This window comes from Populus nigra, chromosome 7 (assembly GCF_951802175.1).
Source record: "Populus nigra chromosome 7, ddPopNigr1.1, whole genome shotgun sequence".
NCBI lineage: Eukaryota > Viridiplantae > Streptophyta > Magnoliopsida > Malpighiales > Salicaceae > Populus > Populus nigra.
The window spans coordinates 4,107,624-4,121,061 of record NC_084858.1 but is presented as its reverse complement, the minus strand read 5'-3'; the positions used below and the strand labels follow the sequence as shown (position 1 = coordinate 4,121,061).

Genomic DNA, 13,438 nt, shown 5'->3' with positions numbered 1-13,438 from the left:
GGCTCAACCATGAAAATTTAAAACAAAAATATTTGAAATTTTAATATCTCAAATAAAAAAAAAATTAAGAAACAATTCATGCGGATAGAGGTTATATATAGTTATCTCATGTGAGAAAAATAAGAAACAATTAATGTAGATGTAAACTATATAACTATTCTATATTAAAAATTTCTTGTAGATATGAACTATATAACTTAAGTATTTTACATCAAAAAGTTATTAAACAATTTATATAAATATATGCTAAAAAAACATGTAAGGTGAAATGTTTATAAATTAATTTTATATTTTTTAAGTTTATTAAAAAAAATATATCTTACTCAAGATATGGTGGATCACCTAAGTTTTATGGTTGATCCAACAAATCACTAGAGTTTTATTTATTTAAAATCCAGCTAAGATTTTGGATCACCCGAAACAATTCGGTAGGCTAGCTTAGTTTCCTTACAATTCCAAAGCGTAAACAAAGTACTTGCTGTTCTCTTCAAAATTTTATAGTTCCTTCAATTTCAACTTTGTTGTCAGTGCACCATGCAAAATTAAAATATTTAAATTTACCATGTAAAATTATTGTTTTAGAATAAAATAAGAAGCATTTTAATTTAATACGTTATTTAAACTATTTATCATTTAATACAATGAGAAAAAAAAAGTGAAATGGGGACCTAGTAGACGGAAATAAGCACACACAATAAATAAATAAATAAATAAATAAAAACTTTCTTCCTTTTCAAGATAAAAACACCCATGAATTAAATTTCACCCAACACCTCAATTCTTACGTTTTAGTTTTTTTTTTTTCCCTTTTAAAACCTAGTAGTTTTTCTTTTTCCTTTTTAGAATCTAGTAATGTATCATTTTATCCCTATTTAAAACTCCATGTATAAATAAGTGGTTACATGAATGTATTTTTTTTTTAATTCAATCATTAAAACCAACTTGCATGTTGCTAAGATAAAAGATTAACTCTTAGGATTTAAAGTGAGAGAATCGGGCTTTTTGTTTGCTGAAAAATAATTTTATTTTGGAAAGTGAATTTCTAAAAAATAAATTAATTTTTGATACTTGGAAGTGTCATGAAAAATGAGTTAAAAAAATATTTTTTAATGTTTGGTTATGTCATGAAAAATAAGCTGGAAAATAATTTATTAATATTTTTTAAGTTTATAAAAAGAATGAAAATAAAATCTAACAAATAAAAAAAATAAAAAAAAAATTATTTCATAAATTATTTCAAATACAACAAATAACAATCAAAATAATAAAAACTAAATCTAACAGATAAAATAGCAGTATATCTCATTTCAATTCAAAAACCATAATAAATTGGATACATATTTCATCTTGCTCAAAATCTCGACCCATTCCAGAAATTCAGTTCAAATTCTAGCTAGAATGTTTCGTTTCCATTCTGGTCTTCCCATTCCAGTCAAATAGTGTTTTTTTTTTAAAATATGTTTTTTTTCTTCTCTAATTTCATCCCTCAATATTTGATTTATTGGATAATAAACTTCATAATTTATTATAGTTTGTTTTTTTTTTGTTATCTCAGTCACATGACTCATGTCACGAGTTTGAAGGGTTTACCCAATTGAATCGAGTTTTTTTTTGTCTAATTTTTTAATTTATTTTTTTAAAATTTCATCATTCAACATCTTTAATATTTGGTTGATTATAAATTAAGTTTTGTCACCTGTTTCAATTTGTTTTCTGTGAAATTATCTCAATTTCATGACTCGAGTCGCGAGTTTCGTGAATTAACCCGAATAGATATTGACTCAGGTTGATACAATATATTGTTATCTTAATATTTTTTTCTTAAAAAAAGTTGTTATTTTTAATATTTTTACTTATATTTGAAATTTGAAATGTACAACTTTAAGTTAATTTATCTATAAATTTAAATTGAAATTATATTTATTAAACGCAACCTCAAAACAACACTCTAAAATCAAAATATACCATCCCAACTAAATAAAAAAACATCAACCAAAGTGAAAATTTGAAAAATAATTTTCACAAATCATTTTCATGAAACAGTTCAATCACTTAATTAAAAAACCCTGAAATCTGAAAAAGTATGGGTGATGTTTAATGATAAAATAAAAGGAAATAAATAATTTAATGCTAAAAGACAAATAATAAGATTATATGCTCAATTCACATAAACAAATATAATAAGATGATATGATAAAAAAAAATAAACAAACAAGTTAATTAGCATATTATGATAGATTAAGGCAGGCACACGGTGGACCCATCTAAAAGCATTCTTTAGATTTATCAACTAAGATCCCTGCTCTCCCAATCACGGTACGAAAAAAAAAAGGGTTAAGAATATTCAAGAAGTCATTATCTCTCTTTTATAAAATAAAACAATATTACTAATTATTTTACAAAAATATTAATAATTGTTTTTCTTTTATTACACTTTTTGGAAGCATCTGTCTCTTTCATAATTACTTCTTAATTATTTTAAGATTTCTCACATTCCACCTATATATTCACACCTTTATTGAAGAAACACCCAGAATTATAAAATAAAAATATTGGCAAATTATTAAATAAAATGTCGGCAAAATGAGTTATTTCTAAAAAGGAAAATGCTAAAAGTTTATCATTGAATACTTGCAATTTACACAAACCATAAAATAACGACAATACCCCGACCCCCACCAAACCCACGACAACTACTTCCTTCTAACGCCAACACCAACGCCGGCGGAGACCGGCAACACTGCGGAATTCATTCCTAGATTGCACGATAAGGAGAAAACCCGTTAAATTTTTTGGAGTTTCTCTCCCTTAACAACAGGATTAGCCCTAGCAATCTGTTGTTTCCCTAAACTCTTAAAATCAAATTCGCAATCATGCTGTTCCGGGTACCTATGTGTTCCACAAAACACCATACCACACCTGCACTTGAACCCCGTCAACCCCACGCGCCTCCTACACGTCAAGCACCTGCTTGGCTGCTGCTGCTGCTGCACAACCGCAGGCTCTCCTGCCTTTACCTCATCTTTTTTATCATCTCCCACCACCACAACAGGAGCTTTCTGGTTGGTGTTGACTTTTAGAACATCAACGGCTGGGGATGGAAAGGAGGAAACAGAAGCAGCCGATGATGATGATGATGGGTTTAGCAGCTGATGATTCAAGGGCTGTGATTGATGAAGATCACGGTAACACTTAGAACAAAGATTTTCTGTTGCTTGGCTCCCATAAAAACCGCAGTTGTTTACGCAGAGTCGTTGTTCTTGGCATCTGTGTTGTTCTTCTGCCATTATTTTTCAAGATTTCTTGATTACCTCCTTTTTAATCTAACACACAAAAAACCCAAGATTTAAGAACACAACAACAACGATGAAACTAGCCAGATTCGGCTACAAGTAATTTATAACCAATTTTTTTTTTTCAAAAGTAAAAAAAAGGCAGGGAAAGATGAGGGAAAATAACAAAATTATAAGGTTATTATTACCTGTTTTGGTTCTGAATTGGAGAGAACAGAAAAGGGCAGAGAAAAAAAGAGAGAGGGGTCGAAAATTTATATAAAGAAATTCTGGCGTGGAAAGGGAAAGGGAATAAGAATCCCGTCTCCGAGAGGATTCTTCGTCTTCCTTTCTTATTTTTCTTTCCCTTTCTGTTTTCTTTGGAGTTAAACAAAAGGTTTATTCTTTTTATACGCGTTAAATAATGGCTTTTTTTTTTCTTCTAATTCTGGCCGTCAAAGTTGAAACTGTTCGAGAAGCCGTTTAAGACACGTTTACTCAGGTGTAAGTAGACAGTGGGTGTCTTTCTGACAGCGTAGAAGTTTTTTTAAAATTTGTTTTTTTAATATATTAAAATAATATTTTTTTATTTTTACAAAATTTATTTTTAATACTAATAATTCATAATAATCTACAAATAAAAAAAAATAAAATTTTAAAAAAGCACGCTGCCAAACACCACCAAGAATAGTACATAGAATTTTATTTTTATTTTTTTTTATAGGGAGGCGGGGCTGTTCAATTCGGACCGTTTCTATTTACGCGTTGGAGAAAGATGATGCTACAATAAACATTTCATGTATATTTTTTTTAATATAAAGTGTTTGTAGGATTAAGATTGGAGGGGACCAAACCAATGGGTAGTCTAGTGGGCGTTTCATTCCAGGCATCACATAGCTTTTTTTTTTTTTTGGACAGTGATTTAGAGTGTGTTTGGTATTGCGGTAGCTGTTGTGGTTGTGGTTTGAAAAAAGTTGTTTTATAAAAAGTACTTTTAGTTGTGGTTGGTTTGAAAAAATAGGTGTTTGGTTAAAACTGTGGTTGAAATTGAGGTTGAAGAAAAAGTAGTTTAATGTGTTTGGTTAAAACTGTTTTTGAAATTGAGGTTATAAAATAATTTTAAAAAATATATATTAATATTGATGGTTTTTAATTTAAATACTGTGGATTTAACTATTGCGGTAACATCATGAAATAAATCATACTTTATATATAAAAAAATTTATTGTTCTATTAAACTATCTACAATTCCATTACGTACAAAATTCATCCGACAAGAACTACAGTTTTCATAATTTTTTAGCGTGTAATAAAATTAGATAAAATATTATCATGTATAAAATTCACTCCAAACTAATTTTTTTTTAAATGTTAAAAAAAAAAACTTAACACACTATATAAAAAAAAAAAAAAAAAAAGTGTCCACGCAGTGCAAGTGAACAGTGCATCACTTGCACTGTTCACGTTAATTGCACTGTTCAATGAACAGTGCAATTAACGTGAACAGTGGAAAAAAAGTAAGAAATGGCTGCTTCTTCTTTCGTGCGTTGCTAACGCAGAAATTCAGTGGGGCCCAATGAACAGTAAACCAATTTTTTCTTTAACCAAACAGCTGCGCACTGCGTTTTAAATAAAACGCAGCCGCAGCCACAGAGCCAAACGGGCTTAGAGTTGCTGATATTTACATGTTTGTGCAGCTGATAGAGTTTGTTTTTGTTGTAAATATATTATTTGTTTCGTAATTGTAAAATTATTTTCAGTTTTGCATGCTGAAATTAAAAAATAATTCTTCTTCTTCTTCTTCTTGGGTCTCCTTTCTCTCCCCTTCTTGTTCTTTCTAGATACATATAAAACAACACTGATAGAGTGATAAGAGTTTAGGATCAAAGAGTTTATTCTATCTATGATTTCATGTTTGAAATTTTTGGTTGCTAATATGATGATCACTAGAAATTTACATGGTCGTTAATTTCAGAGTCTATAAAATTAATTGAGATGCATGTAAGTTGATCCGAAGACACATGTTAATATATATATATATAGCTATTCTACGAGATCTGATGATTTTCCTGTTAAATCACCAAGAATATCTATTTTCATTATTTTCTGGATATAGTTTTTTTTATGAATCTAGATTTGATTTCAGTTTTTTTATTTTATTTTGTCTGTCAATATTCTGGTTTGATCTAGTCGCTAATTGAGTTTTGGTGTTGTTTGCACAAGTGTTTGATAATTATATATCCTATGATTCGAGGATATTTGACGCTCTCTAACAAGCATGGAGAGATGAGATATTTTGTCAATGAAATCTAATGGCGCCCGCCCCTCGCACCGCTGGCAACATGTGGGGGCTATACAGTCGCCGCTAGCGATGTTGGAATCATCACAGTATCCTGGGCGACATGTATTTCAAAAATTCTGCTGCTTCGACGCGGATTACTACTTTTTTTCTTTTTTTCTTTTAAGATTCTCGCGTGTTAATTTTATTATAATTTTTTTAATCTTGAATAATTTGTAAAATTAAAATGTTATCCCCTTTAATTTTTTAATCATTCAAACTTGTTACCTGAATTTTTTTTATTTGTTTTATTTAAGAGTTTTTTTAAAATTAATTTTGTTTTACAGTTTTACTCCTTGAATTTTTTCCTTATTATATATATATATATATGCTTTAATAAGTTTTTAAAATTAGCTAGTAAATAAAGCTTATTGATTGAAATGATTTTAGAGTTTAACGAGTTCTAAATTTTAAATATTTAATTAGGTTTAAGAGGTTTATCATAGGTTTGTCTAGTTTTTCCTTTCTTGTTTTGAGCTATTTATTTCTTGTTTTATCCTTTATCATTTATTCAATATCTAGACCTTTTTTAAAAAACAATAAAATCTTGCTTTATGTGGATTTTTTTTTTGTTGATCTTGAAAATGACAAGGTTATTTCAAGTCTTTTTATTTATTATTATTTGTTGGGTTTTATGGCTAATTATTTAAATTTTTTTTTTCTGATTCAACCATTTAATATTTGAAATAATTTTTTTAAACAATTTATAATATTAGAATTCCTTTTCTATTTCATCATTCTTTAATTTTTTAGCTTTCAAATTTAATTCTTATTAGTTCGATTGCTATTTGTTTTGTTTGAGATAAATTTTTAAATTTATTTTTATATATTTTCTTTCTCTAGAAATTTTCACTGGTTTAAAAAAATGACATGAGTTTTTTCAAGTCATTGTTGTTTATTGGATTTACTTTTGTTAATTAATTTGAAATTAATTGAGAATTAAACTTTTGAATTCACTTTAATAAGGTTGTGAGTTTGAGATCTTTGCCCAGGTTTAAAAGATTCGTCTGGGTTTTTTTAGTTTTTTTTTTAAGCTATTGTTTTCTTATTTTTAATTTTTTTAAAGTCCTGCTTTGTTATTTTTTTATAGTTTATTTACTATGAGATTAGTTTCAAGTTCATGACCAGAGTCGTTAGTTTCAAAGTTTAATACAAGTTTTTTTTAAAAAAATTATTCTTCAGCATTTTATTTATTGGAAGTTGGTCTTTATATTTTTTTTCCTTGTCTTTCTACTAGGTTATCTTAATCTTGTACATATGGTCCTAGTGTTAACATGATTGATTCACACACACACACACACACACACACACACATATATATATTAATTTTTTTTTATCATCTTTTAACATTGGATTATTAGACAATTGAGGTATCTTGACCCGTGTAGACTTGAATCGAGTTTTTTCAACCTTTTTTTAAATATATTTTTCTCTTAATTTTTGTCCTACAACATTTTATTTGCTATAGATTGTGCTTCAACCCTTTTCTTTTCATTTTGCTTTTTATATGGTTATCATATTTCTATTTAATTTATCAGGAATTAATCTTTTATTTTTTTCTTTCTTTTTTTTATAAAATTATCCTTATCTTATTACCATGACCATAAAGTTTGCAAATTACCCTAGTTTAAATAGGATGTTTTGTTACTTTTGTTGCTGTCAACATTGGGTTTTTCAATACTGCTCAGGTTGAATTCTTTTTATCTTTTTTTTTGTTGTTGTTATTTTTTTATTAATTTTTTTATTTTTTTATTAATATCATTTAAATTACCAATTGATTCTCTCTCTTTTTTCTTAGCATTTTTTTTCATGTAAAAAAAAGGGATATTTGTATTTATAAAAGTAAAGAGAAGTCCTGGAAGGAAAAAGAGATCCAAATCCTGTACAGAGAAGAAGCCCAAATCCAAATAAAATCTAGAACAGTCCATATGAGTGTGAGGAGAGGGTGTAAGCGTGAGGTTGAGCTTTTCACTCCCAAACGGTCCCACAAGTACAATGAAACTATTGAGGAGCTGCTCCAAAAGTACTAAAAGAAGTTAATTGCTACCAATAAAAAAAACTTCTGCATTTTGTAATGCAAAGAAAAAAAAAAGTATCATGGCTATGGAAGCAGCACTCTAAAACCAAATTGTGAGATCATATTAATTCTTATGATAGTAGGATCAACAGAAACAGCATGCCAAGATCAAGTATAAGAAAAGATGGAGCCACCATTTTAGTTTGCAACAGCTACTATATAAGCATTCCAAGCATCTTCTTGTTCAAAAGCCTTGACCTCCTCATACTTTATGTCTCGTCCAGCACCAAACCCTTCTGTTCTCCTGTTTGCTTCAGTGTCTGGCATCTGCCGAATCCAAAAATGGACAGATTGAAATCCAGCCTCTTCCAAGCAGTCCTTGATCTCTGGCAATGACCATCTGGGAGCATAAAGAATCATTAGCAGGAATTCTATATATCAATGTGAGTGTCAAAACGAAGAAAATCTTTAGCTGCACATTTCAGTGGGAAAACAATGCAACTTACAGCCTCCAACTGTACGAAAATGCATGGCGAAGTTTTCTCTGCTGCTTCTGGAGATGAAAGTGGAGGCTAATCCTTGTTTTGCGCCCAATGATATCAAATTCAGCTTGCTCCCAAATATACTACACATGTCAATTGCAATTAAGCCGTAAATAAAAAAAATTGTGGTTTGGAGTTCCAAAAGAAATTTGGCAGCTAATGTCTTTAGTCCTGCAATTGAAGGGGTTCAGGGATTCCTATGATATATAATTTCACTTCTGCATTCAGCCAAAAAGAAAGAAAATACTACAAAAATTCAGTAGTAAAAAGGAAATAGTTAGGAAAGCATGGCAAGATGCACTAATCATGGATGTTCATTTGTATGGACAACTAGATTAACGAACCGGCTTAAAAAAAATCTATGATTAGAAATATAAATTTATAAATTCAGAAAATGAACTTTTTGTTCAGATAGATTCCTAATGACGAGCATTAACTAAGGTCAGAATGCTTGTTTCAAGGTATCGTTAAGAATTGAAAATGCCTGCTACGTATTATCACTCCTGTATCAGTTTAAAGTAGTAGTCTATTACAAAATAGCATAAAGGTTTATCACCCAGCTTACATGATAGTTATTTAAAAGATACATCCTTTAAATCCTGAAATTTTCCCTAACAGGAAATTGATGCATGTGAAATTTGTACCTACAAACCTCCAATTAATGTTGCAAATTCATTTAGGTACTGAAAGCATAAATATTTACCGTAAAATTTGGAAATCTTCTCTGAAGCCTTAGCTTGCTCTCTGATGACGTACCGCCATATAAATCCATTACAAATATACCACCTTTTTTGGACAAGACACCAAGAACATGCTTGAAATACAAAACAAGTTCTGCTCGTTTATGGAGACAACAGCAACTGTAGTTAAAAGCACACACAATATCTCTTGGAACTAGCTGAACGTTTCTCTTCATGTACAGATCATCTGTAGAAGTAGAGGAGCCCACCTGGACAGCAGATTTTAGTTCATTGCTTTCACTGTCATCTTTGCAATCCTTGGATCTAATGTTATTGATGATTTCTTGAGATTCAAAATTGACTAATTTGGCCTCAAGAGGCTGCAAGACATTTCCATGGAAGAGGGATATTCTAGAATATCCATCAGCTCCAACTTTATCCATGTTATTTTCTATGCACCAATCTAGTGCCTCCAGATCCAAATCCACTCCTACAGCAGTCCGTCTTGAGTCATTGCGAAGCCATTCTGTACTGTCAAAAGAATAAAGTTGTGAAGGCATGCTTAGCACTGCCTTTGAAAGTAGCTTGCGGACACATCTTGTGTAAACCAGTCATTTTATTCAAAACAACTCTTTAACCAACGCAGGAAAACAAAACAAAGTAACAGGTCTTTTGCTAGCCTACTATAGTCATTAAGAAATGCATCACATTAGCAGCAATTTAGAATGCATGTATCAGGGAAAATATTTTTGTATCTTTCAGTTTTTGTTTCACATTGAAAGATTGGTTAACAAAAAGAATTTGCTTTTCAATCTGAAAATAAAGTTCTTTTGACAGAATATAATTTATCTTTAGAAGCAAGAACAATTAGTTTCTGAGGAACTACCAACTCACGGTTCGTTACCTAACCACTTCAACCAATTCAATCACTGCTATCACCACCATCACAACAAGTCAACAATCACCACCACTTCACCACAGCAGACATCATCACTTCCTCTGTCATGTTACTGATACAACCATCATTACCATCAACAGCACCAGCACCACCATCATTGTTGTTGCTGCCATCACCACTGCTAGCTTGTAACAAACACAAGCATCCCATAATCACCCTTGCTACCACCACCTTATCACTTTTGCCACCACTGTCCACCATTACCATCTTCAACCACTTATGCTACCATCACCACCTTATCATGCCACAACAAAGACAATTACCATTTACCATCACCACCACAATCTTACAAACATCAATTCACCACTCCTAGTACAACATCACCTCATTGTCTGTCCTAAACACAATCACATTGTCGCCATTATCACTCCACCACTTCTACCATGACAACCACCACCACCTTATTGTTGATGTCCTCACCTCCATCACTTTAAGAGTAGCGGCAAAAAAATAACTCATTTTCCAAGAAAACTTTTCTGTGAGACAAATGCATCTCAATATCACCAGCCAGAAGATGACATTTCCCTCGTAATTATAACAAATTAAGATTTCACAACTATGAAAATATCAAATAATTGATGGGTGGACAGAAGATAATTGCTATTGTGATTATTTCCCCCTTCCAAATATCCAATTACAAAATAGGAAAGCAATGTCTCTTAGTTGTTCTACAAACAACTAACATTTGCTTTTGAAATTAGAATTAAATAACCGAACCCTACTTGAAAACTCGAGTTGGCACCTGAAAAATGTGGAACAGTTGATCTTAATTTATTTCTATCGCATTTTCATGTCATTCTGTTCTTTTAATTTCTAATGAATCGCATCAAAAAGAAGGGAAGATAAAGGGGAATGGCTACAAAATGGTAAAGCAGTGCAGCCAAGTATGTTACCTAAGAAGGGCAGTGCCACAAAAATCTTCCTGGAGATGAAGAGGCAACCTCCCACCCACGTACAGCAAAAAGAACTTCTGCAAGTAGCTTATGTCTCCTTTGGGTGACTGCATCCACATATCACAAAAATCCTTAAAATCCCACCTTTACAATCATAAAAGCAGACACTTAATAGCCAAAAACATAATTATGTCATTCTACGTATCGTTCCTTTTAAGTTAATACAACCATTTCAACTCGTAATTGCTGCAAATTCAGACATAAAAATTCACTCCCGCATCTCTACTTTGTCATCCACATTCCATCAAGAACCAAATGCAGCGCTACAAAGAAAAATAGGTTGATGGGTTTTGTTCTTTTCCTTTTGTTCCTAGTCTAATACTCGCATAACAATAACAATGAAGCCTTAACTCTCTCAAAAAACCAAACAACTATAATTGATTGATTTACCTGTACAGATTGTTGGTAAAGAAGAAACTTCGAAGGCATGTCTTTCTTTGATGCTGTTTTATCATCAGCATCCTCCTCCTCCACTTCTTCCTTTTCTTCTTCTTCGTTGGAATCATCATGTTCTGGTTCTTGATCAGAAACAGAAGAAGAAGCTAAACTTTGAGAGTAGCTGTTATTGAAGTCATAGTGTTCTTCGTCTTCCTCGTTTCTATAATAAGAAGCTCCTCTTCGAGAAGTCTTCTGCTGTTGTTTTTGTTTCTTTTCTTTCTTTCCCATTTCTTGGTTTTGCTCTCCTCGCTTCTATGCCGCCGCCGCCAGCATTAGCATAACATGACGCCTGTACTCACTGTGCAAAGTTTTTTCTTATGCATGACCAATTCCGAATTTACTTTCCGAAAACATTTCGTGTATTGTCGGGATAAAAAATAGAATCCTTAAGCTTCTCGTGAGGTGGATTCGGAATAAAAAATTTAAAAAGACAATATTTTGTAAAATAAAAATTAATTAAGTGCATTACACCCACAATTTTGGTTTGATGTTAAGGATTAATGATGTTTGATAGAGATAAAATATGTTGAATAAGAATATCATTTTTTCTACATGTTAAAATTATGCCTTTCTTAAGAAACATGAGGTTTTTAATTTTATGAACTAAAACTTCACTTAGATATTTAATTTGTTCTAAATAATAATTTTTTAATCTAAAAAATATTAAAGTGTTGTAGGTGGAGGTTGTGGATTGTAGGAAGGAGAATGTTTAGCTTAATACGGGTTTGGATAATAGAAGGTCATCCTGATTTGTGGAGATTCAAGAAATTGTAAAGGCTTAGATTTGGATGTGGCTAATTCAGCCTGAAAAGACTTGAGTTGTATTTTGAGAGACTTAATCTCTTGTTTCTTCTGATGGTCTACATATCTGCCATTAGAAGCTTGAAGGAGTGACTTGTTTAGGGCGTCTACTTATAGATAGTAGAGATCCTTTGTTGAATTTCAGCACACAGTTGTTCTATATGAAGAATTCTAGAATTAACAAAGACTGTTATTTTTTTTCAGGTTAGTCTGAACGAAGTCAACCATCGATTCAATTATATGAAGAACGTAATTTTGGGCGATTGCATTTTGACTTTGCCAATTGAGAACTGCTTCGGCTGGGGTGACTTGTTTAGGGCGTCCATCAACATCTACACCTTGAGGGTTGTGAACTTGTGGAATAGTTCGAACCCTGTCTTTGACTTGTTCTTATAAAGCAGGAAAATTATCAGCATAAGGACTTGTAAGTTGATACATGGGGACTGGTTTTGGAGTTGCCCAAGAGAGGGGAGTATATTTGACAAGATAGTTAAATTTTTTGAAGGGTTGTCCCAAAGCGTCAACTGTTCTGTCTCCTTGATTGTATTTGTCTTTCAGTTTTTTACATGAAGATTTTTTGTTTTGCTTGGGGGAGTTATTATCCATGTTTGGATTACGACAACTGTCATAATTACAAGTGTCCCAAAAAGCATGGTTGTCCTAAGAGAAAGAATAGACGAGGAGATCGTCTTTAGAGAAGGATTCTACAGGTACCGGAAGAGGATCTTGAGCTGGTTGCATCATCGAGATGGAGGAGAAAAAGATTCCTGGTGAAGAAGTGGAAGATTCTCCTTTTTTGAAGATGATTTCAATAGTACAATCAGCTTTTTTGGTGAACTCGGGTTCTATGGATTGTATAGGGATAGAGCTTTGATGCAGCTTTTCATAATTGGTAATCTAAGAAGAGGGGAGTAACTTTTGTAAGTTCTCTTTCGGGGTTTGTCGTGGGAAATGAATACAGGTGGCTCTTTGATTAATATCAACAGAATTAAACAAAACAACATTTGAAACAGGAAGTACTAAATCAAAGTATGGTTTTGGACCCTATAAGCCATTTGATAATGAAGAGTGGCTTGATAGGTGTCTAAAACTTGATCACTACTAGTAATCTGCAGTTGGACTTTTAATGCATGCATGTTGATACTCTAGATATCTGGTATCTAGAAGAGCTAATCTTGCTGCAGCAGGGAAACCTTTACGACCATGATAAGACAAGGTTAGTTTCATAGCACCAAAATGAATATGTGTATAGCCTTGAAAAATCCACTGGTCTGGAAATTCAGATGAAATTTTGAGAGTAACAAACTATTCGCGAGAAGTGGAAGAATTTTTATGGTGGTCAAAAGAGGAAGTTTGAACATATTCTTTAGCCACACGAGAAGATTGTTTGATGAGAGTTTTAATATTGCGGATAACAGAAGGAGACTTTTTTACAAAAG

General features: G+C 31.6%; 2 protein-coding genes across 2 annotated transcripts; both read right to left on the bottom strand.

Moving 5' to 3' along the window:
- Positions 1 to 2,588: 2,588 nt before the first annotated feature.
- Positions 2,589 to 3,663, bottom strand: LOC133698565 (zinc finger A20 and AN1 domain-containing stress-associated protein 3-like). The gene is made up of 2 exons (XM_062121537.1): positions 3,482 to 3,663; positions 2,589 to 3,323 (listed from the first exon to the last, which is right to left on the bottom strand). Exon 2 carries the CDS (start codon positions 3,285 to 3,287, stop codon positions 2,784 to 2,786), a length of 504 nt encoding a protein of 167 aa, XP_061977521.1. The 5' UTR covers positions 3,288 to 3,323; positions 3,482 to 3,663; the 3' UTR covers positions 2,589 to 2,783.
- Positions 3,664 to 7,728: 4,065 nt separating this feature from the next.
- Positions 7,729 to 11,545, bottom strand: LOC133698588 (uncharacterized). Its single transcript, XM_062121564.1, has 5 exons — positions 11,151 to 11,545; positions 10,701 to 10,807; positions 8,873 to 9,380; positions 8,134 to 8,252; positions 7,729 to 8,027 (listed from the first exon to the last, which is right to left on the bottom strand). Exons 1-5 carry the CDS (start codon positions 11,424 to 11,426, stop codon positions 7,826 to 7,828), a joined length of 1,212 nt encoding a protein of 403 aa, XP_061977548.1. The 5' UTR covers positions 11,427 to 11,545; the 3' UTR covers positions 7,729 to 7,825.
- Positions 11,546 to 13,438: the final 1,893 nt, after the last annotated feature.

Excerpts from the sequence above, each read along its gene's own strand:
- LOC133698565 (XM_062121537.1), bottom strand. The coding sequence starts at position 3,287 with ATGGCAGAAGAACAACACAGATGCCAAGAACAACGACTCTGCGTAAAC.
- LOC133698588 (XM_062121564.1), bottom strand. The coding sequence starts at position 11,426 with ATGGGAAAGAAAGAAAAGAAACAAAAACAACAGCAGAAGACTTCTCGA. Across the intron at positions 10,808-11,150 it reads TTTACCAACAATCTGTACAG|TCACCCAAAGGAGACATAAG; the intron begins GTAAATCAATCA and ends ATGTGGATGCAG. Across the intron at positions 8,028-8,133 it reads TTTTCGTACAGTTGGAGGCT|ATGGTCATTGCCAGAGATCA; the intron begins GTAAGTTGCATT and ends TTATGCTCCCAG.